Source organism: Paralichthys olivaceus, chromosome 20 (genome assembly GCF_024713975.1).
Source record: "Paralichthys olivaceus isolate ysfri-2021 chromosome 20, ASM2471397v2, whole genome shotgun sequence".
Taxonomy (NCBI): domain Eukaryota; kingdom Metazoa; phylum Chordata; class Actinopteri; order Pleuronectiformes; family Paralichthyidae; genus Paralichthys; species Paralichthys olivaceus.
The window spans coordinates 2,395,845-2,423,842 of record NC_091112.1 but is presented as its reverse complement, the minus strand read 5'-3'; the positions used below and the strand labels follow the sequence as shown (position 1 = coordinate 2,423,842).

At 47.1% G+C, this 27,998-nt stretch overlaps 1 protein-coding gene across 3 annotated transcripts; it reads right to left on the bottom strand.

Annotated features, from left to right (window-relative positions):
- Positions 1-271: 271 nt before the first annotated feature.
- Positions 272-27,998, bottom strand: cica (capicua transcriptional repressor a). 3 transcript variants are annotated; one of them, XM_069516051.1, is made up of 22 exons: positions 27,803-27,998; positions 20,719-24,407; positions 20,284-20,560; positions 15,858-15,989; positions 14,810-14,963; positions 13,433-13,532; positions 13,138-13,320; positions 12,773-12,899; positions 12,338-12,504; positions 10,569-10,701; positions 9,927-10,009; positions 8,752-9,622; positions 8,111-8,256; positions 7,719-7,879; positions 7,284-7,527; positions 6,238-6,523; positions 5,880-6,040; positions 5,361-5,503; positions 4,400-4,551; positions 3,981-4,115; positions 3,763-3,888; positions 272-3,511 (listed from the first exon to the last, which is right to left on the bottom strand). In XM_069516051.1, exons 2-22 carry the CDS (start codon positions 24,190-24,192, stop codon positions 3,249-3,251), a joined length of 7,518 nt encoding a protein of 2,505 aa, XP_069372152.1. In that variant the 5' UTR covers positions 24,193-24,407; positions 27,803-27,998; the 3' UTR covers positions 272-3,248. The 3 variants fall into 3 exon arrangements, with proteins under 3 accessions (XP_069372152.1, XP_069372154.1, XP_069372153.1); XM_069516053.1 differs by having other exon boundaries at positions 9,136-9,622; XM_069516052.1 differs by lacking the exon at positions 27,803-27,998 and adding an exon at positions 24,743-24,925.

The window sequence follows — 27,998 nt, the reverse complement described above, 5'->3', positions numbered from 1 at the left end:
AGGCCAGCTGGAAAAGTACACACTGTATGTTCCAGGGATCTGGGGCCGGCGGGTCGAGGTGGCGACATCTATAGGTTCTTTCCAATAGTATACAGATAAAGTTGTTTATGTAATTGCATTCACTCGTTTCTCTCGTCTCTTGCATAAGGAGTTTGGAGAGAGCATAGTCAAACTAGAGATTGCAATCACGCAGGGAAGAGTATCTGACGCAAGACAAACAATGAAACATGTGATGTTCAGGCATGTGAAATAAACAAAACAACACCAGACATTGTGTTAGATCTTTAATATTTTCAATATTTAGTTTTTTTTGTTGTTTAGAAATATTGCACATGGTCAACATGCCTGCTTATGAGATAACACTCACCTCGCTCATCCTAAAATTCCTTCTCCAAAGTAAGGACAGTTTATTTTTAAGCACAATCATACATTGTACACGCATACATGTGTGTGTATGCACATATGACTGTGTGGGTGCGTGCGCGCGTGCATGTAATTGCACATGCATGCAGATGGACACTTTACAGCCCTAACTCCAAAGAGATGTGAGTTGATAGTCTTCTATTACCTGTATATTGTTTATATATATATTTATATATTTTATATCCTGAATATATATTTCATATATATCCTGAATCAACTGGGTTTGATAACAGTCAAGATGACGGACAAAATAGTCGTGGTGACTATAAAAATACTGTCTCTAGAGTAGAATATAGAATGTAGAATACAATGAAAAATATACTATTGATAATGTTGCTGTGTGGTGAAAGAAAAAGATTGGTTGTGTTAACACGCTACCTGCATGTGCCAAAACATACACACACACCCAAACACAGACCTAAATGCACATATATAGAAATACCGGTATATATATTTTTTTCACACATCCAACTGTATACAGAGAAATAAAAGAGATACCCATAATAATAACTACCCCCACTCTTCACTGAGGAAGCAAAGAGCCAAAAAGTGCTATTCAAAAATTGTCTTTGACTTTTAGTAAGTTATGCTCTCTATCTCTTCGACAATAACAATAATTGTGTGATTCTTTTTTGTTTTGTTTTATACCATAGTTAAAATACCACAACAGCTCATTCCTCTCACTGACTGACTGCACTGGATTTAATATCTATGGCACAGAGCCTTCCCCTCCCCCCAAAAAACTGAATAACCCACCCATTTCCAAGAAAAAAATAAAATGTCCTATTGCACCATTTGATGGGAAAGGATAAAGTGTCAAGAAGAGAGGAAAGAGGGGAGGGCTCCAGAGACTGCCCTCCAGGGCTGGTCTAGGATCTGCTTTCCCTGAACTAACCCTAACCAGAACCATCCTGAGCTACATAGCGCTTGACCCGGGACCAGTGCTTAAGGGCACTTTCTAACAACACTTGAGGGGGTTGAGGGACACGGGTGAGGAGGGGGAAGATAAGAGGAGAGGACTGAGGGACGAGGGGAGGAAAAAGGTGGTTGATAACATACGGAACAAGGTTATTATTTTTTTCTACTAAAACAATCTCTAAAAACAATACTTTCCTGATTTAACTTACGGCGGTCCCAGACGAGAAGGGCCGCACAAATTGTGCAAACACCTGATTTCAACGTTTTACAAAACGACAAAACGCCCCCTGCTCCCCCGACTTCTATGTCTGGTGAGAAATTGTGGGGGAGGGGGAGTGGGGGAGAACCACCCCAGGTACGATTAAAAGTCGAGGGCCCACACACTGATTTTGTCCCCTTCTTTGTCCAGAGTTTTTTTTTTTTTGTATGATTTTCTTTTATGCTGGAGAAGAAACACAATAGAGCCACAAGAGAAAAACAGGCCACGGTAAAACTGGTTATTTCCACGGCAACAATAACGAGAGAAAGCAACATCATATTATCCACTGGGAGATTCAGAGAAGTTTGGTTAAAATTCTTCTTTTTCTCTCTGTTGGTAAGCTTGTCTTGTTGTTGTTGTCCTTATTCACTATTATTACTATCATCTGCCTTCCTACTGTTGGAATATGAATCTTTTTCGTCCAATGAACATCATCCAGTTTTCTTCTTCTGCGTTTCCTCTGTGCTCTGTCGGGAGCCGGTCAGTGTCGAACTTAACGTTGATTCTTCAAAGCCTCACAACCAATAGTCTCTTTACATAATCTCTTTATGGTTTTTGGGGAGGGGACCCCAACAGATATACAGACATATAATAATCAGCTCCCGCCAATGAGGACTCAGTCTTTCAAAATGGCAATAACTGAAGGTGCAAAGATTGGTCACACTACATCCCAGCTCCTGCCTTCTCTTTGTTTTACAGGAGCAAACAGATGTCATGCTTTCAGTTTCTCTTCTCACTACAATCACTAAAAACTGTGCAGGCCAATGGCTTGGTCAGACCAGGGTTGACTATGTTTGTGTACGAGTGCTTACGCTGCACAGATGTGTCCGTGTGTGTGTGTGTGTGTGTGTGAGTACGTGTGTGTGCTGCGTATGTACGTGTGTGCTGTCTGTCCTGCAGCATCGAGGGGCTGTGGAATACCAGTGGAGGTCGTTGGGGTTGTGTTTGCGTCCCGACCACTGTGCTGAGGAGTGGAAGGGCGAGAAGGAGGTCAAGTCAATGGCATCTGAGGGCTGGCTGGCTGGCTGGCAACAGCAAACTGCATCTGCACAATAAATGACAAAGTGCCTTTGTGTGTCATGGTCCTTGGTGGCGGCTCCTGGGGATCGCTGACCAAGAGTAACAGTCTGATTTGGTAAGGGTGTGTGTGTGTGTGTGTGTGTGTGTGTGTGTGTGTGTGTCTGTGTGTGTATGCTGGAGATTATCAGGGTTTGTGTGTGCCAGAGAGATAGAGAGTGTGTACCACAGAGTTTGTGTGTCAAACTACTGTACAAATGTGCAGAGATCAGACCTGGGCAAAGTGTTAACTGAAAATATTCTGGATACTTCGGGAAAAAGGGGAAGAAAAAAAAAACCTCTACAAGAAGAACTTGACTCATCAGGACTTTGACACGACGTGTCCGTTTTTGAGGCTTGTTTTGTCTGATTATTCACATCAAGCGCACCTTGAGTTGTTTGAATATTTGAGACCATATTCAAATGTCCTTCTGCCCAGGTCTGGTGGAGATTAGTTCCAGTAGAACAGATCCTGCTGGAGCCATCTTCAGTACTGGTTCAACACGTCCAAGAACATTCTGTGGGGATGACACACTTCTCTCTTTCTCTCTTCTTCTCCTTGATTTTTTTCCTCTTTGTCATCCTCTCCAGCTTATGATCCTTCGCTTTTTGGCTCCTCGGGGCTCCGGCTTCTGTCTCCCTGTTGCTCCGTCCCTCCGTCCTCCCGGGCTGATTGATTGAAAGAGGAGCTGTGGGACGGGGCGGGGTTGACGTCAGCCGACCCTCCGAGCTCGAAGGTTCCGGGCGTGGCCGTCTGCATGATCTTCTGACGGACCTCACGGATCTTCAGCTGCAGACACACTTTGGTGGGGAACGTGTCTGAGTAGCGTGCCTGGAAGGCAGCAGTTGCCTGAGCTGTAGTGGGTAAGAGAAGGAGACGGGAAAAAGGGGAACAAGGAGAGGAATTAAAACTGATATCTTAAAGAGGATAACAAAGATTAATTGGACAGTAATGAGATATTAGAGGTGTAAATTGTAGAGTGCCTATAAATCCATGTAGAGTTTGAGTAAACCTGTTTGCCTGACATTTGCCTTTTCAGTTTAATTCCATTCAGAGATTAAACCTCTCTGATGATGGCGTCCTGCCCCGTCTACACGTGATTTACCTGATGGAAAGAAGCCATGTTCCTGAAACAGCTGCATGACCAGAGCCCGCCGCTGATCCAGAGTTCTGCGTAGAGACGAGTAGGGGACCCGCTCAAAGTCTCCTAAAAGATCCTCTCCCTCTGTGCCTGGTCAAATAGAGGAGGTTTTCACAGCACTGTCGTTATATCCTGTTCTGCAGCTGAAGCTCCTGATTTTATACCTGGTGTCAGCGTTTTACCTGCTCTGTCAAAGGTGAAGATCTCTCCCTCACACTTGGCGGCGCTCTTCGGGGTGTTGGGCTCCGAGCTGCAGCTGGACAGACGGCGGGTCTTCCTTCGCGGGGAGCTGGGGTCCTCTGCTGCCGGCTCCAGATCTAGAGACAAGACATGTGAGGGATGAAGAAAGGGAATACAGGAAGAGGAAGACAGTGGATAATAGGCGAGAAAGAGGGAAATGCGGTGAAAACGGACATGAGTGGTGAATTTGGACAGTGTTGGTACAAAGATTGAGAAGGAACATTTCGGTCAAAAGCAAGTAGCAAATGTAGAGAGAGAATCATCTCTCAAAACATCTTAGTGTAAAAAGTTATCCAGATGGAATGTGTATAAAATGTCTCTGCATCATCGTTTCCTCCTCTCCCTCTCCACAGTATCTCACCGGTGGAGTTGCGTCTTTTTCTGCGGTAGCTTCCCAGGATGGCTCTCGGTGACGTGGCGAGACTCTGCAGGGTGGGCGAGGGAAGGACCTCCTCTGGATTAAACTCTGGAAGTTCAGCAAATCGCTCCTCGAAATATGTCTCCGACAAGACCCTGCATGCACAAACCACAGCAGCCACATCAGTCCCCTCGTCCAGTAACCAGGATGTGAAACCATCGAGGGACGTCCTCTGAATGTTTTCACATTCCTCGTCCCTTTTGGGCTGAGTTCTGCCGGGGATTTCTCTGCTCCGTGGGTTCCCCACCACTCTCATGCTCTCTAAATAAAGAATAGCAAGGTCGAGGACTCTGCCCACTCACATTCAGTAAACACAGAGTTTCCACTGGTGATTTATAAAGTTGGAGATTAAAATGGAACTATATCCCACTATGAAAATCAGTATTGAATAAACGGAGTCCTGTCCAGGGCTGCATCTCATCTTCAAGCTGCTTCACGGCAGAATTACACAAGTTTCCTGAACTCTCTCAGCGTGAGAAAATATAAACTGTTAAAATACAGAGAACATTCTCTTACAATGAGCAGAGAGCCAGACTGACCTGGCACACTTGTTTATTTTGCTTTGGCAAAAGATTCTTTCACAGTCGTCACTTTGACTCAGATTGCTGAGAATGAGCTGATTTTATTGATACTAGTGCCAATTTTGGTTCCTTTCAAAATCACCAGTCGCCACGGACATTACGTTTTCTTTGCCGTCTGTTTGATTATCAGCAAAAACTACCAAACTGATTTCCATGTAAGTTTGTGGAGGGGTGGGACCATGAGCCAAGTAGGAACCCATTCAATTTGGAGCGGATCTGGATATATGGGAGGATCCAGGATTTTTTCTGGATGGTATTTGCTCTCCGAGTGCCCGTCTGGTCTGAACAAAGTGCAGAAACATGGAAAAATACATCCCACTTACTTGTCGAGAGAGTCGGGTGTCTTTTTGAGCGGCGGGGGGCGAAACTTGGTCTTTTTAGAGGAGGAGGGGGGCTCTCTTTCTGCAGCTGGAGGGGGAGGGGGGTCCAAACCTGAGGAAAGTGGAGGAGGAGAACGAGGTCCAACCTGGAAAGAAAGTGTGAGAGAAAGATAAGTACGACTAACAGTATAATTTTTACGTCATGTCCTGCCTCCTGCTGCTGTAACCAGACGCCGGAGTGTTCTGGAGATTTTCCTGTTGTCATGAACGCGTTTGTCCCAGAAAATCTCCTGCTGCGTTCTTCAAATGCCAATTTGAAGACATTCTTCAGTTACATTAAACTGTATCACAGACGTTCTATCGCCAAAAGACAACTTAGCAAAAAAATTTCAAATCTACAGAAGAAAATCTGACCTAAAAGTGTTATAGCAGAACTTTTAAGATCCTCTACCAAAGCGTTCAGAAATGTGGGGTTTGATGAGAGACAGTTCTGGAATAGAGCAGATATGCAGCTTTTCTAACCTCTTTGCTGCTGTTGCCCATGCTGTGGTCCTCTCTGTCTGTCTCATGGCCTCTCTTCTTTTCACTGCTCTCCCTCATCCCTCTCTCGTACTCCGCATCACTCTCATCTCTCAATATTTCCTCTTTGATGTAGAGACCCTCGATGTCCTCCTCTTTTTTTACTGGAACAGAAGGAGATGACGTCAGAATTCGATTCAAAACCAAACCTCAATTTGCAAACTAGAACTTTACAATGGGTTTAAAACATCAGCTCTAAAATATTTAATGGAAAGAGAAAATATTCTACAAAAATTGTTACTAAACTAATAACAGTAAAGAAAGTTCTGCTTTCATCAAGTCAGATGTTTAATTATATTACCTGTGACATGGCTCATACAGGAGGCCACTGATATCCCCTGCCCTCCATCCTCAATCTGAGCATCCACGGGACTCTCCCTCTTCACCTCCACCTTCAGTTCCACCTCCACTCCCGCGCTAGGCTGAGGGGTAGCCGTCGCCGAACCCTGCGCCCCTGTTGCCGATGGAGAGGAGGGGTTTGTGACATCCTGGGCTGCTGAAGCTCCCACTGTGGACAGCACAGTGGCCACAGAGACCACGCCGGTAGCCAGAGCGACAGTCGGTGCAGGGTAGATGGCAGTTAGTACCTGATGAAGAAGATTTTAAAGCAGGGGTTTGATCAGGATGCTTTGGCTTCACGTTTGGGAGCTGTCATGTTGTCCATCTTTAAAAACAATCAATGTTATAAGCAGTGTGTGTTTGAAGAGGTGACAACAGTAAAAACTATCACGACAACATTTAATTTATGCTGTTTATTCCTGCTTCGATACATCAATCAAAAAAACCCCAGAGTGCTGTTAATCATTTTGGCAGTTTCACAACCTTATAGATAAAATTAAAAATTCAGAACAGAGGTGGGGGAACGCTGCCAATAAACTCATTTGTTTGTTTACGGTTATTTCCCTAATGTCTGAAAGTTAAAGTAGTGACGACTTATCGATACCAGAATGATGAATCCAGCACCTTCTGATTCCAGAGCTGCGTGTGTATGACTGCTTTAATACAATCACTTTTTTTTATGTGCACTCGTTATTGATATTGAGGTTTGATTTATTCATTCACTGCTGTTTGAACTCATGCCATTAAATTTGATTTATAAGTACTGAATAGAAAATTTCATCAAAACTGAAACCTGAAAGAAGTAAGCAGTGATGTCATTAACATTCATGTCTACAACTGGTCCTTAACGACCTTCTGTGGCAAGCTGACGATATATTTTTTTTAAGGTGGATTGAATTTCTCGCACCATTAACATCTTTTGATATTTCAGTTTTCTAATTTCCTTCATGGCCACAAACGTCTCCGGCGTTTTAAAACATTTCTGTAAAGGCCTTTCTTCCTCTTTACCTGACGACCAGCGGCTGCCGTGGTCGGGCCTGTGGGAATCTGTGACTGACAGTTGAGGGTTGGGGCTGGAGCCAGCAGAGGCGACTGACCAACGATTGGCTGAACCAGGGTCTGCCCGCTGGGGGCGATGGCGGTGAAGCCCAGAGTCGTTAAAGGTGATGGCAGATACGCAGGGCCTGGAGCGGGCGTGGCCTGTTGGTGTGTCGCTGTGGTAACTCCTGGGCCAGACTGGACATAGGTGATCCTGAACGAAAGAAAAGTTGTCAAAATGAATTTTATTAAATATGAAAAATCAAAAAATGTCTAATTCTAACTTTAGTTTTATTTCTCATTAAGCGATGACACAGATACGATGCAAAAAGATAGAAAATACTAAAGTTAAGGAAAATAAAAGTGAGAACGTGTTGTCGTCTATCAGGTGTGAGTGTTAGTGACCTGGTGGGGGGGGAGGTCAGGAGGACGGTCTGTGGGGAAGCCGCACCAGGAGCCACCACCGATGCCATGGATACAGGAAAGGGGTTCCCAGGATGCACTGCTGCTGCACCACTGGGGTGAACGTTGGTCTGGACCACAGGCATGGGAGCAATCTGGATGATCTATGGGGGGTTTAAAAAATAAAAATACATTTGTGAGGCCAAGGTGACATTTGGTTAATCTGTGAGTCCAACTCGACATTTGTACAAGTTTGGAAGAAATTCCCTCGAGGTGTTCCTGAGATATCTTGTTCCAAAGAATGCGACGGACCAACAACCATCGCCTGTCAGCGAACAGGGCGGCGTGTCTGTGGCGCTCTGTCGACACTCGCTTTCCACCTCGAACATTCGTACCTTGTTTCCTGTTGCGGAGCCGTTCTGCACAGGAAGAGGCGGAGCCGCCAGGGAGATTGTGGAAGGATGAGGAGGAGTAGACCCTTTTCTCACTGTTTCCATGGGAACCAACATCTTGCTCTGCAAGACCGGTGACTGAGTTTGGACTAATGAGTGAGAAGGAGAAAGAGAACGAGAGAGAGAAGGAGAATTAAATCACTCAGCGTGAGGAACAGATGAATCGAGGCAAAAAGAGGAAAGGTGACGACAGCGCAGGAGCGACGTGTGGGTGGAGACACGCTGAGAGGGGACACGAGAGGACATGAAATGCATCGCTGATAACAAGGTGGAACGATGTTCTGTTGCTTCTGACTCCCATGAAGAGAGAGTGATTGAGGCGTGGGTGGGCGGCAGGCGCTCATACTCATAACAGTAGTGTTTCTCCTGTCAATCATTTATCTCTGGTTTACGTAAGCCAATCAAATCTATTTTCAGAGCTTCCCGTGGAGATGATTAACAAGAAGTGAGTGAAGGGAACTACAGCAAGAAGAAAAATCACACAAAGAGATTTTTTCTTTAGTTTTCATTGGACCAGCGAAAGCACTGAAAACAAAATCAGATTTGTTCGTTCTTTTTCAGCCAATCGTGGGTCTCTGGCTCACCTCTGATCCCGGGGCTGACTCTGATTCCCACCCCTGAGTGCACGCCATTAGCCAGGGCGGAATTGATGGGCAGGGAGAGGATTTGATGCTGGGTGAGTTGAGGGGAGGAAGGGTTCTCGGTGGGCAGGATGTACTGGACCTGCGTTAGCGGCTTGGAGCCGAGGGGAGGTGTGATGGAGGAGAATGCAGCGGTGGGGTGGAGCTGGGGCTGGAGGACAGGGAGGGGGGTCTGTGTGGGCGGCTGCGGGGGATGTGGGGTGAGGACCTGCACTGGGTGGGCAGCAGGAAAGGACCCTCCCAGAACTAGGCTAGTGACCAGGCTGGTGCCCCCTACAGGCGTCACACTGACGGGACCAGGAGAGGAGGATGAGGACAGGTACCCACCCCCTGCGGTGATTGGCAGCTGCTGAGGTCCGCCTCCTCCAATAAGTATAGTGGCTTTCTTTTCATGGGGGAGGGCGCTGAGGGTGGCGGCTCCTTCCGCTGGCTTGCTGGCGATGGGGATGTGTGTGCTGGCTATGGGTCGCACCACGTTGGTCACCACGGTGGGAGCCGTGCGGACGGTTCCGAGGACCTGGGTCACACCCTGCTGGGCCACGGTGACGGGAGGCTGGGTGCTGGGTGTTGAGCTCGTGATGGACAGAGAGGAGGCGCCCTGCCCACCTCCCTCTCCTCCCCCGGCTACCGTTTCTTCTCTCTTGGTTCCTCCCTCACTCCCCTCCTCTCCTCCGTCCGTGCCTCTCTTTCGCTTCCTTTCAGACCCATCTTCAGCGCCTCCTGCTCCGTTCCCTCTGGATGAGGTGGAGTCGGAGGGAGGGATGGAGGGGGAGGAGGAGGGGAGAGAGGAGCGGGACACTGGCTGGAAGCCATGCTGGAGGGAAGAGAGAGATGAAGAGAGGGAGAGATCAAAGCTGGGAAAGTTTCCATGTAAAGTTTTTCTCCTCCTCAACTTAAAGTAACTCTGGAAAAAGTGTAGGCTCTGACGATATGCTGCCTTACATAGAGAAAAACACGAAACTAATCTTAACTACAAGTCAAGCTTCATAAATATTCTCACAAAAAGAAGACTGATAATCAATTACAACATTTCCATTATCCTTTATTTAAATCATGAAGAGGAGGGAGAAGCATGTTACGTGCACCGTGAACATTAACTGTAGTTATTTGATGATCACCTGTCCGTCTGGTTCATCCTCATCGCTGTCTGTTACTCGCTCTTTACACTTGAGGTCGATGGAGCCTTCGGGACACGAATCCTCTGAGGGTGAGACACAGATGATGAATATTTCTTTTACAGAATTCAACAAAAGGGACTTAATAAACTGCACAATGAGGGATTTCATTTGCGAATTCAGTCTGACCCAGCAAAGCCACACAGTAATGTTTCTGAACAAAAGCAGGGCGGCCTTCAAACCGCAAGTGTCTCCATCGAACAAATAAAACAAAGATCCATGAATTATTCCCTGAGAAATCAGTGGACGTGTCTAACAATGTTAAATAAAATAAAATAAAATCCCTGGATCCGCCCCCTTTGTCTGTGTCCAACATTTAACAACTTCTTTCAGGGCTCTTGTCCCTTCCACCAAGTTATGTGGAAATCTGTTCAATAGTTTTTGCTGAATCGTGCTGAACAACAAACAAACAAATGGACAGGGGTGACGATATGAGTAATCTGGGGTCGGGGCTAACCAGATGACATAGCCTCCGACGAGCGTGGCTGGAGTTGACACACAGACCGCTGTAGGAACTGAAACTATCTGTGGTTATGAAACCGTCTCCCTCATCAGCGTAACCTCTCTGCTGAGTGTCTCACTCACCCATGACATCATCGTCCCCCTCTTCCTCGCAGATGACCATGCGCTCTTCATCGCTGGTCATGTCCTCGCTGACTCTGCTCTGGTACAGGGACGGAGGTGGGCGCCGGCTGTGAAACAAACTCGCCCCGTCCTCCTACAAAATAAAATAATTTTTGTCGGTTGATGAATATGACACAGCAGAGCTCCCTCCATCGTCAAATGTTTACCTCATCGTCCCTGCACCTGCCTCCCTACTAGAGTGTGGATCCCAACCTAAGCAGGTTGGTGCCCGTCGTGTTGGGCCGGGTTTCACAACTATTTTGAAATGATGTTCGGGTCCGGACATGAAGGCTGAGCGGATTACACCGCACGTCTGTAATCCGAGAAGACGTTTGGTTCGACTTGGGCTTTGTTTACTTTTCTTTTGGGCTTAGACGGGTTGGACCAGAAATTTTACGGGCTGAGCTACATTCTGTTCCCTACACCGGCTCCCTGTTGGATTTTATATCGATTTTAACATTTTATTGCTCACCTTTAAAAATACCTTCCAGAATTACCGACCTGGTATCTTCCCTCTCGACCACTAAGATCTGCAGATGGAGCCCTGCTGCTTCCTGTCAGGTCTCACCTTGTAACTGAGGCTTTTTGAATCATTGTGAAACTCGCTGAAAGCTTTTACAAATAATATGCTCTTATTTACACTGACTAATTCTAAATATTATTTTAACTATTTAAATATATAATATATATATATAGCTCCCTGAACCCTGAACTAGAAAATCAGGTGTTGTTGTAGTGAGCGACAACTTCATGTCAATGATGTTTATTCAGTGTGTATTGATGTTGAACAAATAACGTGTCCAAATTCGTCACTGCACCTCCTTGGGCCCTTAACTACACACATGATAAGTGTTTCTGTAATTATTAGTAAGACTACAACCCTGATGCAATAGAGAAAAGTAAACAGCTTAAGACATTTTATAATATAACGAGGTAGCTGAAGCAGAGAACATATTTTCAGTAGGGCACTGATTACAACTCCGAACTAAAAAGAAAAACTACTTAAGAAGAACACATCAGACAGAAGTAATACAGCTATTATCAAAGCATGCGCGCTGTACATATACGGCTTTGCCACTGGCATTAAATGAACGCCTTCAAACAAAAGAGCTCACATGCAGACCTACTCCTTTGTGATTAACAGCAAAGCAAAGCACAGTTTCAAACCTTCAAAGACTTTGAAAAAGTAGAAGGTGAAACGTTTGAAGTCGGAGGCTGAGCTCCCCCAGAGGTTTCAGTGGGTTTTCAACAGCAACAGCTCCAGCCCTCACACAAAGAAACCAGCGAGTCCATTTGAACAGTTTTTTTTTTTTTTTTTGAACAGCGTGCTTTCAGTTGTAGAGTTCAACCCAAGCGCTCTGCAGTGTGAAGGACACACGTCTGCCGTCTGTGAATACACTCTCGCATCAGCACACATTTCGCTGCGTAGGCGCTCCTATACACACAAGCATTGGCTCTTTTTTTCCCGTATTATTACTTTAGTCTGCTGCTTTTATTGTCTGCATTTTTATTTCTTTAACTTTGTTCTCTCGGGTGCATTTTTTGGCGGAACAAACCTGTTAAAAATACTCAAATGAAAGCAAAGAATCTTTACTTTCTACTTGTAAGGTCACAGTGATCCTGATCTACACACTGGTTGAATAACATGGCTGTTTTTCTGACAGATTACACATTCTTCCATCTCCAGAGTCTGCTTGCTGCCTCGGAGCTACTGATTAACAACCTCCTACCTTCTCCAGGTCTCCTTCGCTCTGCTCGAGGGTGTGCACGGCACTCTGGGAAAAGGCTCTGGGACGGGGTGGTTGCCCCGTAAACAGCGCCCCTCGATGCTCCGATCCCCCCGGCCAGCCTGAGCCTCCTCCCTTCCCCTCCACCGTCTGGGACTCAGAGAGCGGATCTGCAGGACACAGAAGAAAGACTCTTGAGACGAAAATAACTTGGTGAATCATCTCGGAATGAATCAATAAAACTTAGAATCATAAAATCCTCTCCAACGCTTGTTTGTAGTGTTGACACTCTTGAGGTTTCAGTTTATTGTTGTGTCAAATGCAACAGAAAATGGCTGCCACGGTTTAACATTTTAATAAATCTATAATCCGGAAAGTATTCAAAGTCATTGCATTGCTGCTGAGAGGCTAAACGTTAATCGAGGGTCATCAACACACCTATGCTCTCAGACATGCTCCTCTCTCGCGGCTCCTTTGGGGTCCCGCGGCCCTCGGACAGTGACTTCCTGCGGTCCTTGTTGCACCACTTCCAGTCTGGATGAGCTCTGAAGTGAGCCTCCTTCACCTGGAGGACGAAACAGGATCCTGTTCTAGTTTCTGTTTATGCAGTGTGAGCTGCTGTAGCTCCGTCCCCTCCGAGGCCTCTGTTGCCTTGAATAAACCCTATTTTATCTGCTTTCTCCAGACACCCTGCAACTGCTGCTGAACATCACATATTTTCATGAAACTATTCACTTCACCAGAGTTTAACCCTGACAATGCAATGACAAACGGTAGAGATTAAATAAATTGTCTGTCTCCACCTGGAAGGCCAGATCGTGGTACTGCTGCTTCTCATTGGGCCCCAGCGCGTACCACCACTCCCCCAGGATCTTGCTGACCGTCCGGTTGTCCTGGTTGGGATGTCGCTGGTGCACCAGGGCCCGGTGGCGTTTACTGAAGATCATGAAGGCGTTCATGGGGCGGCGGATGTGGTCCTTCTCCCTCTGGTTGGAGTTCGGAAGAAAACAATGATCGTAAGCTGTTCCAGTGACTTTTAATAGGTAATATAATTTTCCCTTTTCTGTGTATCAACTGCTGTCTGTCCTCTGGACTGACCTTCCTGTCTGCGTCCTTGGGCAGGGCGCTGAGGGACTGTGTGCGTCTCTTGATGGGGCCAGAGGAGGGCGCTGCATCGTTGGCCACACCCGGGGAGAACCTGTGCACACAAACAAACACAAAGAAGAAGTGAAACTAAGACTCCATGAGAGACGAGAAATGAAGGGACTTTCAGGAAGACGGCAGAGGACAGAAGTGGCGTAAAAATGAATATTGACATAATAAAGACCTACCTAAAAGTACTTAATATTTTAGAAAGTAATATTTTAAGTCTTTTTAAGGGCCTGACCCTAAGACCAATTGGAAACCCTGAAAGAAAGAAAGGAAGAAAACAGGGAGTTAGAGACTGAGAGTGGACGGATAAGAAAGGGCCTGGGGTTGTTTTTTCACAGTGACAACAAACCGACCTCAAATCTTTTTTAATGTGTGGACTTTAGTTTATAACACCGCCATCTCTGTCTCTCTCCACAGAGACGTAGGCAGATAACAGGTGTAACCACTGCAGCATTAGGAGATTGCTGAGGCATTTATCTCAGCGGCCTTTGTGTGCATGGTGACCCTGAAACATTCAAAACCACACTACAAGCCAGACAGCCACGCAGCCCGTCTGAGTCACTCTGAAAGAGCAGCAACCCAGCCAGACGCAGAGACGCAGCCCGAGACTGAGCGGAATGAGCAAGCACAGAGAGAACAACTGCTGCCAGACACAGCAGCTGGTAGAGACGTCGCTGCTTCTTATTGTTGTTTGCTTCTTTTTGAATTTTTATTGTCAGAGGCGGTGATTTCAACGCACCTGTTCCCGGCGGAGTGTCCTCGAGAGTTTTAACGCCACTGATTCAAACTAAAGAGACAAACTGTGCCTCATATATTCTACAGTTACTACCTGCTTTCTACTGAGTCATAGCCAGAGTCGCAGAGAGGAAACAACACAATGTAGGAAGCATTTGCTCAATATGAGTTTAAAAGTGGCACGGAAACAAGTTTTTAAAGCACAGAAGGTTAACTTAGGACTTAGTTTGACAACTTGTTTGTGAAATACAACTTAACGATTTCTTTGCAAAAACAGTTTTACAAAGTCAGACTGAGATCAGTTACACAACAGTTAATAAGTTGATGACTATAGAATTAGTGAGATTCTCTATGAACAGCTATTTGCTATGAATGCAGACAAATTAAAAAGCCAACAGCTGATGTATTGCAGTCAATGTGTTCCACCTCTTCACACGGACCATTTACCTTTAGGCAGCCCTCTCAACTCTCTGCTTTGATAACCAACACAAAATAAGAAAAAACTTCAACGAGCAAGAAATGAAGTTTTACAGAAGGGTCCCTTCATAAGCTCTCTGGCTGTGGACAAGATAAGGACGATGCACTCACGGGTCATCAGTGTCGCTCTCTGTCTCGCTGTCAGCCCCGCCTCTGTCTGCGGGAGGATTGTCATTGGTCGGCGGAGGGCACGACGGAGATCCCCTCTCCAGGTCTGGAGGGCCGGTACGTCCGTCACTCACTAGGGCCACGCCACAACGAGGCTCTGAAAAATAACAGCCATTCATTTGCCAGTTAGTGAAAAGCCTGATGAAATTGTGAGGTTTGTGTGTAGAGGAGTAAATGCAGGATTACCCTGCATGCAGCTCTTTTCTGGCCAAATGACTGTGGGAAGGTGTGATTAGCTCTGAATACATCTATGTTATAATGTGTTGCAGTAATAAAAGAACATCTCACCCACGGTAAAAAAAATGAATCCACTTCACATTTAAAGGAAATGTTCCCTCTGTACATGAAAGTATTTTGTCATTAAATCTAGTAACTGAAAGATTCAGTTGACACGATATGTTATTTTTATATTTCAGGTATCAGCTGTTCAGTTTCTTCCTTTAACTGGGATCACACGGATTATTAAAGCCTTTTGCACCAAAGTCTCTCTGTTTGGAAAAGAAACTGAAGTCCTCAAAGTCGTTTTTTAGATGATTTGATGTTCCCACCAGTCAAAATGCATCAAAATAAGAATCCAGTTTAGAGATTCAGTCAATGAACAGTGTTATATAAACAATGTTACTGAAATTATATTTAGTGTGAACACCAACTGTGCTGATTTGAACTGTGCAACTGTTTTGGGAAACAATGATTTGGCTGCTGGTTCGTCCAACCAACGTTTGTCCTTGAGTGTTTTGGCAGTCGTGATTTCAGAAACAACACAACACACTGTTTTTGTTTTACTGTGGGAAAAACCTATTTATAATACAGAGTCAAATCAAAACATATATATATATATATATATATATATATATATATATATATATATATATATGTACGTGGCGTCTGAAAGTCTGAGATCAGATTTGTATGTTGAAGTACAATTTTACGAGCTGTTAAATCAGTCCTCCGTGTGTGTCATGGTGTCAGAAGAAAAGGGGTCAGTTGCTACCTTTGCTCTGACTGACAGGCTGTTGGCCATCGGCAGGCTGGGCAGCCGCTCCTGATTGGCTGGGCTCCAGGAAAGGGACGAGCGAATGCCAAGGGAACACTGGCACCGACCGAGGCTCCACGTTGGTCCAAACTGTGGGAACGTGAAGGGAGAGAGAGGAGAGAAAAAGTGAAACGTCACCGTGTTTATCCACCTCAGTAACGTGCTCTGTGATCGACTCTGTGGCAGCACGTGAAACGTACGCGACCGTCAGCCAGCGACAAACCGAAGAGCCGCCACACACTATGCTTTCATAGAAACTTCCAGAAACTGTGAATGGAGTTGTGTATTCTGTCACAGAACACATGGACCATCCCTCAGGATAATGCCAGTTGAGGGGTCACGCGGAGTGAGACCTGATGAGGGAACCAGTATTTTATTCACACAGATTCCAGAATGGAAACCACTCACTGTCTAGACTTGCTGCTGCTGAGTTTTGGACTCTGAACTGAACTGTCTCCGCAGTGGGAACCATTTAAAGCTAGACTACTCACTATAGTAATCCTACAACTTCAACAAGCACATGTACAACTATAACCATAGTTAATATTACAGGAATGGACACTGTATTTTTGACTATTCTGTCTACTTTGGGAATCAGTGAAGTACTTCATTCCTATATATTTCATTTGTAAAGCCCAAATTCACAAAGTACAATTCTGTCTGATTCTGACTGTTACACATTTTCATAATAAAGATTTCAGCGTCTACAATCTGAGGTTTAAACATTTTCCCTCCACTCCTCCACTGACTGCAGCATTCCACATGCTGTGGACATAAACTGGATGTGAACTCTACAGCTGCAGCGCCGCAACGTCCAGTTTCTGTTTCCGTGGATAATTTTATAATAAATATTAAAATGGTCTATATATAGCTAACCATTCACTGGCTCATTTAAAATGGAGATCCAGATACCGCTGAGTTGGACAACGAGGGTAATGTAAACACGTCCAGGAAGCACTGCAGCTGCTTATCGATGGTTGTACACACTGGTGACCAAGTTCTCTTTAAAATGCTGATTCTGGTGTCACATGACTATTATCACCGCACTGTAACCTTTGCACAGTTTATGCTGCTGTTTGCATGAGCAGCCTCAGCTGAGGAAGTGAGAATTATTCAAATGATTCACACACGAGAGGCTGCTTTCTTTTGGTGGACAAGACCAGGAGAAGGACTGATGACATATCTTATTGTAAAACCTGCAACATGTTCTTTAAACACCGTTCAGGGACGGTCCGCATTTGGAAGCTTGAAGCGACTTAATGACTCAAAAACATGTCAGCCGTAATAAACCTTTCAATTTGATTAAATTGTCAATTTTGATAATTTAGTACTTAACAAAATTAACCTTTCAAACCTGAAACTACGAACCAAGCTTTGTGTCTTTGTTCCATTGTTTACATTTGATCTGGTTAGTTTTGGGACATACGTACGTCCTGTTGTCATCACAGACATGAGCTGTGTCTACCATGAAATGAATTGGATCATAGACATCAACCTGTTGAACTTATTTTCCCAAGCAATATCATTCTGGTATTAAAACCAGCATCTCCATCTTCAGACACATCCTCGATATATCATATATAATCCATTCATTATATCTTTGAGGGGACGACTACGGGCCTCTTTTTGTCGGATTCCATTTATTGGTCTGTGGTCCGAGGCACTTTTCACACGGACTAAATTGAAAGTTTAAGAATGGAACTGGAGCTGATGTTTAGAAAAATTTACTTGAAAAGGAACAAACGTGCTTGAACTCCATCGACTGGGTGAAGATGAAAAGAGAAACACGTTGTTTGTTCTGGGCTTTCTTATGGGATTTGCTGACAGTGAGAAAAATCCTCCTTTAAGGTGTTAAATAATATGACTTCAGATTCTTCAAACTTTCAAAAAGGGACCTGCTGACGCCCTGAGAAGGCGAGGCATGAATATTCCGGTGAAAAGCACCGACAGTGGTAAATGTGAAGAACATCAGAGACAGAAACACTCCGGAGGTATTTATCATCCTCTGCTGGTTTACGTGACGACGCAGAGGTAAATACAGGACGAGCATCTGTCTGTTAAGGTTTTAAGGTTGGAAAAAGATGCCACTCAACTGTAGATATCCACTTGTCTTACGGCAACACATTACTACCACTGGAGAAGTTTCAAAATAATTCCTCCTGTGTGTGAAAAAGCTTTAAGATCCCGAGCTGCGTAGTGATATTGGACATCTGATCTTTTCTTCACTGAAAGCTGCAGATGCATTCAAAGGCAGCAGTAATGAATCTTGCGATGCTAATGCAGCTGCACTTGAGCTGGGCTATATTTAGGAGGGATCTCAGCCACGGGGCCTACGCTGCTCTCTGCCTGTGTTTGTATCTGGGCCCGCTGTGGCTCTGGGTGTTTTTAAAAATGTATGGTGGTGGAAACGCTACAGAAGCAGGTGGCTGTTCACAGCAGTGCGAGGGATGTGAGAGGGAGAGAGGAATAAAAGCGCGCGCCGGTAATCAGCTCAGGCCTCAACGCTTTACTGCGCTAATTCTACCGATGGAAACAGTGTATCCATGACAACACGCTGGCAATACGATTACTCCTTTTGCTGCTGAGAGCGATGAAACACATTCACATCATGTTGGATCTGCTCTCGATGCCCTGTCTGAGGCTGCTGATTGTCTGGGACACAGAAATTAGTGTGTGCATATGTGTGTGGTTGTGTGTGTGTGTGTGTGTGTGTGTGTGTATATGTGTGTGGGTGTGTGTGTGTGTAGATGTGTGTGGTGGAAGTGTTAATGTCCTTGTTGCCCTCTGTACTCTTGCTCTAAGTCTTACATGTCTAGACATGTCAATATTCTCTTCCTTTTAAAAAGTTTCGGTGAAACACCCTTTATCTCTGTCTCACACACACACACACACACACATAAAAAGAGTGACGCCCTCTACACACATATGCACACACACAAACAAACACACTCAGTAACTACACACACCTCACACAAATTACACAGTGAGTAGCAGGTCGAAGCGGCTGCGTCTGATAAACTAAAGCTTTTCTGATCTTCGCTCCTCAAGGAAAATGTCTTTCACAATCAAGTCATTTTAATCATTTGAACCAAGTTAAGAAATTATTATTTGATCAGAAGTTAGTTATGAAATCGTTATATTGAAATTAAAAGGGAAAAGATTAGTATATCCTCGTACCGAAATTTATCAAAATAAAATTCTGTGGCTGTGAACGTTGGTTTCCTGAGTGTGCTCATGAATTGAAAAGATCCCTGTTTATTATAATTTACATGTATTGTTTATAGATTAGAATGTTTTAGCAAGTGTCTGAAAATCTCTCTGCACAGATTCCAGCACATTTCTTACACTCTCAGTTTTCAGATCTAGAAAGTGTTGCATCACAACACCACACAATGAGAAGTCATGCATTTTAAATGGAAAGCGTCTTTCTTATTCATATATTCAAAGCAACATTTCTGAGTTTTGCCATACTGTAATATCACAAGGTTGGCATGGAAACAAGCATACAGTATGTGATGAACCCAAACACCTCTACTTCTCAGTGGACAGCTTTCTTACACCCAACACTGTGCACACAAAGCTGGCAAAATATTTTCACAACAGACTTTTGCCTGAAAAGACGCTTCAGAAACAAGAGACATAAAATTTCTGATAAGGGCGACATCACCTCCATTTTCATCCCCTCTCAAACAACACTGTGTTCCCTCTGACGTTTACAGTGACTCTCAGTTAGCTGATGTTATGAATTATGACAATAAACATACTATACTTCCCTAAATCACCCGCGGGCCCTGAAATAGACTGAAGCACGGGGCAGAAAATGGCCCTGGATGTCCGACAACATTTTCTACAGTTTATATTTTGTATTCATGTGGCTTCTCCTTTCTTTCTGTAACTATAACGTGCATAAATGCAGTTGCCTTCACCCTGAGTCAACAGTGGCTGATTTCATGAGCGCATTTCCAATAGCTCACTGAAGAAATTAGCATTTCTTAGAAAACAACTGAGCTCGCAGCCCAAAGCAACAGAATATATCTCCACTACTTATATAATACGAATAAAAACACGGAATAACAACATACTAACTTCAGTAAAACACTCCCGAAAAAGCAGATCAGAGGGAAACTTGTGCTTTTCTTACACTGCGGGCAAACAATAGTAAAGTGTACATGAGTCATAGCCATAGCACTCTGATGACACTTGTGTAACCTGAGAGAGATACTGAAAGTGAGAGGCACTAAGCCAGAGCACATAAGGCAGAGCTCATCCCTTCCTACTCTAAAGCAGCAAAACTGTAGCTCAGCAGACTTTGCATCTGACAGGGACAAAGGTCAAAGCCAGACAGGCAGGATGATCTCCCAACCCACTCCCCGTCCTTCCTTACCAGTCCCTGGGCGTCCCATGATGATTTGCTTGCGTGGAGCAGGGTGCGGCGACTCAGCTGGCAGTATGAGTGGCAGCAGGGCGGTGGGAGTGGGGTGACAGGCTACCGGCTGTGGCAGTGCCCCTCCAGAGGGGTCCTGGTGTCCCTCGGGTTTCCTCTCCCTCTCCCTGCCTCCAGAACCGGAGGATGACAGAACTGAGCCCAATGAAGTGGCCATTGAACCAGGGGTGGAGGGGCTGGAGAGGGACGTGTGGCCAACCGTGGCTGGAGTCAGGGACTGGAGGGAGACATTGAAAAGAACTGATTAATAGGAATAATATAGAAGATGTATAATCTTTTTCAAAATTATAACAAAAAAATATTAATCCTCTAAATCAGGGGTATCTAAGGTTTTTTGTGCCAGACAAAAAAAACAAGAAATCGCGATTTTCTTACCGAGCTGGAGGTGACCAGGACAAGAGTGGATGTGGGGCTGCGCAGGAGAACTGCACCGTTGGTGGTGGCCCCGTTGATGGGAACAGGTGCCTGCAGGCCCGGGGGAGCTGTGTGTTGGGGCTGGCTGTGCTCCCTTGACCTGCTTCTCTCTCTCCTTCCTAATGGGCCATCAGAGAACTTGGCCAAGGGGACATCAGGGTTGCGGACAATTACTGGGGAATCACGAAGAGGAACAATGCGGCGTGGTGAGGGTTCCTGGGGCAGTGGGGAGGGAGGAGTGGGAGAGACCAGCATGGGCGGAGGTGTGGAGGCAGCGGAGGATGGTGGTCTGCTGGTGGCGCTACGGGACCGGGGGAAGGGGAGTGAGGAGGGAGTTGTCGGCTGACTCAGTGGGGAGAGGACTCTGAAGGCTGCAGGGCTGTGGCCGAGGGGTGGCTCTCCCACCACCCCTCCCGCTATCCCCACTAGCTGATGGTGCTCAGGTTTGGTCTGGTAGTCTTGGACTGTAGGCAGTGGAGGTGGCGGGTGAGTGTCCAGCTTTCTTTTGCTAGGGCTCATGGGGACTGTAAAAGTGAGGTTGGTCTGAAATGTGGGCACTATCCCCGACAGGTGCCGCTCTCGCTCAGCACCTGGTGTACCCATCTTAGTGCCACTAAGCTGGCGATGGCGCCGTGGAGTCAGTGAGGCAGGGGCAGTAATAGGGCTGAAATTGGCAGGACGAAAGCCAAAGAGCGGAGAGGGTGAGGGCGATGGGGTAGGGGAGAAGGGCGACTGGTTGGAGATGGGAGAGAATGAGGGTGTGCCTGAGCGGGAGCTCCCCAGGGAGACCAACATACTCGCTGCCTCACATTCATCAAAGTCGAAACGAGAGAGGTCCTGAGGAAGCAAAGATGGAAGCACCAGGCGAGGACGTGAGTCTCCTCCACGGCTGCTGGCCTCACTGCTTTCCCGTGATGTCTCGTCCCAGTCAAACTCGGAGCTGGCTCTCCCGCCACCTAGACGGAGGTCAGATGGCGTCAGAGTCCCAGTGCTGCTGGCTCCACCCCTCTCCCGGCCACCTCCACTGGCCTCCATCTCCTTGGTCCTCATTGAGAGGTGTCTGGAGCAGTATCCTCGGCGCTGAGACTCTTTAGAGCAGCCCTCCCGTGAGCACAGTCTCCTCCACTGCTTTCCATTGAACTTCTTACGGATGCCTGTAGGTGTGCACACCACATCTCCCTTCTTGTACTTTTGCTGGGCAGCTGTCAGTGGGGTGCGGGAACGTGAAGAGGAGGAGGACGTTGATCCTGATCCAGATCCACCACCTGCTGTTCCACTGTTAGAGCCTCCTCCTGAGGCTTTCTCTATTCTGGAGGAGGATGCAGTGGAAGAGGAGAGGGGAGGAAGAGGAGGGAGCTGGGGAGTGGTAATGACAGAACCTGCTGCTGCTGGATCAAGGCCTAACAGGACAGGTGATGGAGTAGGGTGGGGGTTCAAAGCTAGGTGGGCGGAGGAGATCCCGATGCCCCGCACCACAGACAGGTGGGAATTGAGGTAGCCAGGTGGGGGCTTAGAAACGATGTGGCGGTGTTGGGGAATTGCCATTGGTTTGGCCCCAGATATGATTGCCCCCATTGGGACCATGTTAAAGTGGGACACCTCCATGTCTTCTTCAGGGGTAAGTGGCATGTATGGGTGATGTTGTTGCTGTTGATGCTGCTGCTGTTTTACATTCTCCCTTTCTCGTTCTCTTTCCTGTTTTCTCTGGAGGTCCCTCTCCCTCTCAAAGTCTTTCTCACATTCCCAGTCTCGACCAGGAGCCAGACTGAGGACTGACACTGGAGTTACTGGGGAGGCGATACTGTGGCCTGATGTGGATGAAACAGGGACCATGCCTGGGTAGCGAATCCCTCTCCCCAGCACTGGCCCCACTCCTGGGGCCATCCCTCGGCTCAAGCGGCAAACTTCCTGCTCCACATCCACCTCCTCCCTGTCCTCCCGCTCCCTTTCCGTTTCTCTGACCCTGTCTTCTTCCTCTCGTCCTCCTCCAGATGGCAAATCCAGGTCCCAAGGCGGTACAAGAAGACGGAGTGTTTGTCGGGAAACCCACACTGCCTGGGTAGCGGCGGCTGCCACTCTGCCATCTTCTTCCTCCTCCACAGAGTGAGGTTTTCCCTCAGACAGCAGGACACGATAGCGGTTGGCCACTGCAGGGTGCGTGTCTATCTGAGTCACCACACCTTCTCGGTACAGTTGCCAGTGACCAACACTGCCCTCCTCATTGCCAAACGGTACACACACACGGGTGCCAATAGGTATTGGATGGACACCAGGTGGGGGGGCATCTAGGATAATGTCCACCACCCCTGGGGGGCTGTCATGCCGATACGGATAACGACACATCATCTTCTCCCCATTCAGTTGCACCTCCAGGCTTCCAAATTCACCACTGACCTTACGGACCACCCCAGCCCGGAATACCAACTCTGAACTCCCCCCTTCATCCCTCCTTTCGCCTCCTCCCTCCTCATCACTTCTTCTCCTGAGCTGGCGAGCAAGGACACGTTGATTCTTCAGCCCTTTGGCCAGAGCATCTGACAGAGCGTCAGGGAGACTTGGTGGTGCGTGTGCAGACATCTGTGTAAGGGCGTGTGTGTCACCAGCCACCTCCAGGTCAGCTGAGTGCTCACTGGCGGTGTCTGTTGAGGAGCAGCGTGGCAGGGGGGGCGACACTCGCTCTGCATCTCTCACCCCTTCACCTCCTGCAGTCCTCTCCACTCCCAGCGACAGAGTGGGGGGTCCTGGGGAGCTGTCCTGAGGGCCCTCCCTTCCAGTCGTCCTGCTGTGGAAGTCGTCCAGCAGGCTCCTGCTATGAACGCTGCCATCATGGTGCGCGATGTCACTTCCTGAACTTGTTGACCCGTGGTTTAGGACGCCACCGCTCAGAGGAAGAGGAGGAGGCGTGCTGGAGGCAGGGTTGCTATGGTTACTAGCAGTCGTAGACAAACAGTGTTCAGAGGTGTACTTCTTCTTGGGAACACGGGCCTTGAAGGTGGCTGTTTTTCGGCTGGAGGCGGGGTTTGGGCTGTTGTTGGCGCTTGGTGTACTACTGTTACTACAACTGCTACCACCACTGTCACTTTGGCTACTGCCACTCACAGCTGACCGCACCGATCTATCATCAGAGTGTGTCAGCATTTTCTCAGAATCCATCACGAGCGATGCCGTCGTCTCTGACCGTCCCTCTCTGTGAAGCCCCTCCCCCTCCGCAGTGTCCCGCTCTGTCATTGGGTCGGCCTGAGAGGACTCTGAGTGCAAATTAGACGAAAAACAAGAGGAAGGAGTTTGGTTTTGTGGGGATCTGCTTCTGTCTCTGTTCTCATCTGAGTCTCTCTTCTCTCCTCCTTCTAGGGCATCCCCCACTCCGCGACGCTTCCCCCCTTTGGCCCGGGTAGAGGGAGGCGAGCGACGGCCCTGCTTTTTAATCGGCTTCATCTTTTCATCTAGCTTGTCTTTTCTCCAAACAAGTCTTTTTATTTATTTATTCCAGAGAATCTCTTCCGTGGCGCTCCTCTCTCTCGCTCTGCCTAGTTTCTTCTTCTTTCCCCTCCTTTCGTTTCTATTTCCCTCCTCTGCAGAGCACCCTCTCTCTCATCCCGTCTTGTCTTTGTTGCGCGACTTCGGCACTCGTCCACTTTATTCCAGAGACCCTGAAAGAAAGGGAACAGGGTGTGTGGGTTACTCGTGTGGCAAACACATTCAAAGCCTCATCACCGCACAGCGCAGCCACAAACTGCTGGGCTTAGAGAAGAGAAGTGACTGACTGCATCCAAATCATACATCTGTGAAAACATTCACATCAAAGTCATTCAAAATAAAAGCACAGCGCACTGGGACCTTGAGGCACCCTAACAAAGTAATAAACGGGAATTTTAAGAAATGCACTCCCTGCTAAACAATGCCCCGTCGTACTCCCGTAGTAATGAATGTGACTCATCTACAAATTCATTACACATTAATTCATTACATAACAGGTTCTACTCACATTTCACAGGGCCTGCATTCATACCAGGTGCAAAATAAAAACAGGAGACCAGATTGTAGGGTAAACACAACGTAGGCTTACAACACTGTATGGAAATAGTGAGGAGCACTTTGCAATTTGTCCAGACAAGCCTTTCTGCACACTCACACACACACACACACACACACACACACACACACACACTACTCCTTGGCCGAGGCAGTAGAGGCGGGGGAATTCCTTCTTCACTCACATACTGAAACCCTCCCTTTCTCTCTCTCTCTCTCTCTTTCTCACTCCTTCTCTCTCTGTGGCGACCTTTATCTATGTATTTCAAAGCAGAGTCAATCCGCCCCTACAAACTCCATTTCCTGTGGAAGACCATTACCTAACTTCCCGTTACTTTATCCCCCCCTTCCCCTCTCTCTCTCTTTACTAGTATTACACGTTCATGCTTACCCCCTGTCTGCATCCTCTCCTCTCTCTCTCTTATATTGATTTCTACCTCTCATCTCTCCTTCCATCTGGTCTGCATCTTCTTTGTGCTGCAGTCGTCCAGAAAAGCCAACGAGTTGTTCGGAATAATTGTTATTCCACACCAGAGTCATTCAGTTTCACTCTCAGACGAGCCCGAGTCATTCAGAATATCCTCCATTCTGCACCCATTCACAGTTTAGAAAGTACAAGAGATTGATTTTTTTTCGGACTTGTGGAGCTGTTGTCATTTAACTGGTGTGTTTGCTGTGCGGCAGATACACATTGGGACTCGCCTCGGGTCCTGCTTGCTGTGTGCTCTGCCTCATTTCTTCCAATACAAGACTCTCCAGAGTGACGAGCACCAGAGAGCTGTTAACAACAAGTGTATAAGAGGGAGAATCGACACAAACCCTATATGCTCTGTCATCTTTTTGAGAATTCTCCCTGCAACTGAGATACTCGCTGTCAAACTGCTCTGGACTGATGTCTATCATCCACCGCCAGGCATGTCTACTTGTCTGGGGTCTGTTAACGCACATGTCTGCCTGTCTGTCCCTGTTTTTGCATTCGTCCTCCCACCTGTCTCTTTCTCTCTCTCTGTCTGTCTATTTCTTTTGCTTCCTTCCTGTTTTGTCTGCGAAGGCTTTCACTCATTCAGGTCCTTTTAATATCTGCCACATCAAATCGGCGGCAGAGAGAAATCCATTTTAAGAGATGAGCGCCGCGTGTCTCAAGGCCACACACGCAGCAAACACCTATTGTGATGATAGTTGATAGTTGCACAGCCACCACTGTGCCCTATGTAAATCCGTATTTAGGACAGACAGCCGTGGAGCAGTCACCATAAAATAATTTGGCAGCCGGCCTTACTTGGTCACGAAAGAGGTATGCTACGTGTGTTTACTCAGTAGTGTACTGTGTACAACAGCTGGTGTCAGAGTCATGGCCCTAATGATAACAGCTTAAAGACAAACTGACGCAACTCACACTCCCCTCTGTGAAATACGGAGCATGTATATGCCCATATGGGAGCTATAGTGGCCCATGTTTCATGTTCAGTGATCAGTGCAGGGCACTTTCTACTCATCGGGTATATATATAGTACATAAGTACCAAGTACAGACATATTTACACTGCAGAACTGTGTTTACTCTCCTTTTTAGACTGACATGGGTACATAGTAAACATGGCTGCAGGTATTGCCACAAGGTGATGTAACGCAAAAACACGGAACACCATGTTCATGTGAATTATCATTTGTTTAATAACCACAACTGGTCTAAAAGAAACTAAAAAAACAACATGCAACGGATTCTTACACTGAGTATGAGACGAGTTGACTTGATAATGAACATTCAGGCCTCACGTGGACTAAATGACATGTTCGCTACAAATATTTGCCAGACATATTATAATACTACTACTAATGCTACCTCGCTCTATGTGCAGTGCCCTTGTCATGCTGCTGTAACACAGTGATATTCCAATTTGGGATCAATAAAGTACACATCTATCCATCTAATAAGTGATTTAAACTCTCACAGATATCTTCTGACCTTCTGCAGAGCTGATAAATAATCTTAAATCGACCCACGTCGAACTGCAGTACTTCTCTAAAGTGACTAACAGGGTTACTACTCTTGCTCTACTCCCATCCACAGGCCCCGGCTGCACATCCATGAATACAACATGTTGACACAGTTATAATCCGGAGTGGATAACAGCTGTTAACTTTATCTCGACGAGGCCCAAAGTTCAACATGCAAACTGCGGGGAGAGGATGTCGTCACCTGTGGTTTAGCTGGATAGTACCGTGTATGTGTCAAGCCCTTCGTAGTAGATTACAACCAGACCTGCTCCACAACAGCAGGGCCGAGGCCTCGACTACACACACAAGGCCGCTGGGGGATCTGCTCCTCACCGTCACCGGGGGAGGGGTGGGGGGGGGAGAGAACCGGTTCAGCGGACACACTGGGCCTTAATACCGTGTAATAGCTCCGGTACTACCCCGCGGTGCTGGGCGAGATGACCCCGAACACACGGCTAAGTTTGTCACCCAACACGACAGCGACGACAAACAGCGGACAAAGTGGGTCGGTGAGGCCCATCCGAGAGTGACGGTCGTCCGGGAGGAGAGGCGAAGCTCCCCCCCGGGCAAACTTTGGAGCTAAAGAAGCCTCGTCGAAGGGTTGAACGCGAGGGGGAGAAAGTGAAGTGAGGAAGAAGAGGAGGAAGAGGAGGAGGAGGAGGAGGAGGCCCTGAAATACACGTTAACTCCAAGAGGGAGAGATGTGTGAGGAAGAGGAGGGATGACAGGAGTTTGACATGACAGGAAGTCCAGCGGCAGTTATGGCGTTGAATTTATTTCTAGTGGAAAAGTTTCAGGCTCGCTCCGGGGCTCCGGCCGCACCGCTCCCTTTTTCTCTCCGCGCAGGAGACACCCGATCCGCCCTCCGCTTCGAGTCCGCGGGCCACGCGAGACACCGTGGGCAGCGCGCCTGCCGACACACCGCTGACACTTCGCCCGTCAGCGGCGGCGGCGTCGGCGGCTCGACGGCGGCACAACAAGCCGCTGCAGCGCCGCGGGACGGAGCTGCTACTCACCTCGGAGAATATAGTCCCCCTCCGGTGAGTCCGCCGGGTCACACGGGGCAGAGTGGCCGCGCGTCCGCAGCTGCCAGGCGGCGTCCGCTCATGTTTCCTCCGGCGAAGCAACTTGAAAACACCGGAGGAGAAAACTACTGCCCTGTGTGTTCTACACTACAGTCGCAAAATGGTGAATGAAGCCCGAAGCCTTGAC

Excerpts from the sequence above, each read along its gene's own strand:
- cica (XM_069516051.1), bottom strand. The coding sequence starts at position 24,192 with ATGAAGCCGATTAAAAAGCAGGGCCGTCGCTCGCCTCCCTCTACCCGG. Across the intron at positions 14,964-15,857 it reads GCCTGTCAGTCAGAGCAAAG|AGCCTCGTTGTGGCGTGGCC; the intron begins GTAGCAACTGAC and ends GTTATTTTTCAG. Across the intron at positions 6,041-6,237 it reads CTGTATGAGCCATGTCACAG|TAAAAAAAGAGGAGGACATC; the intron begins GTAATATAATTA and ends CTTCTGTTCCAG.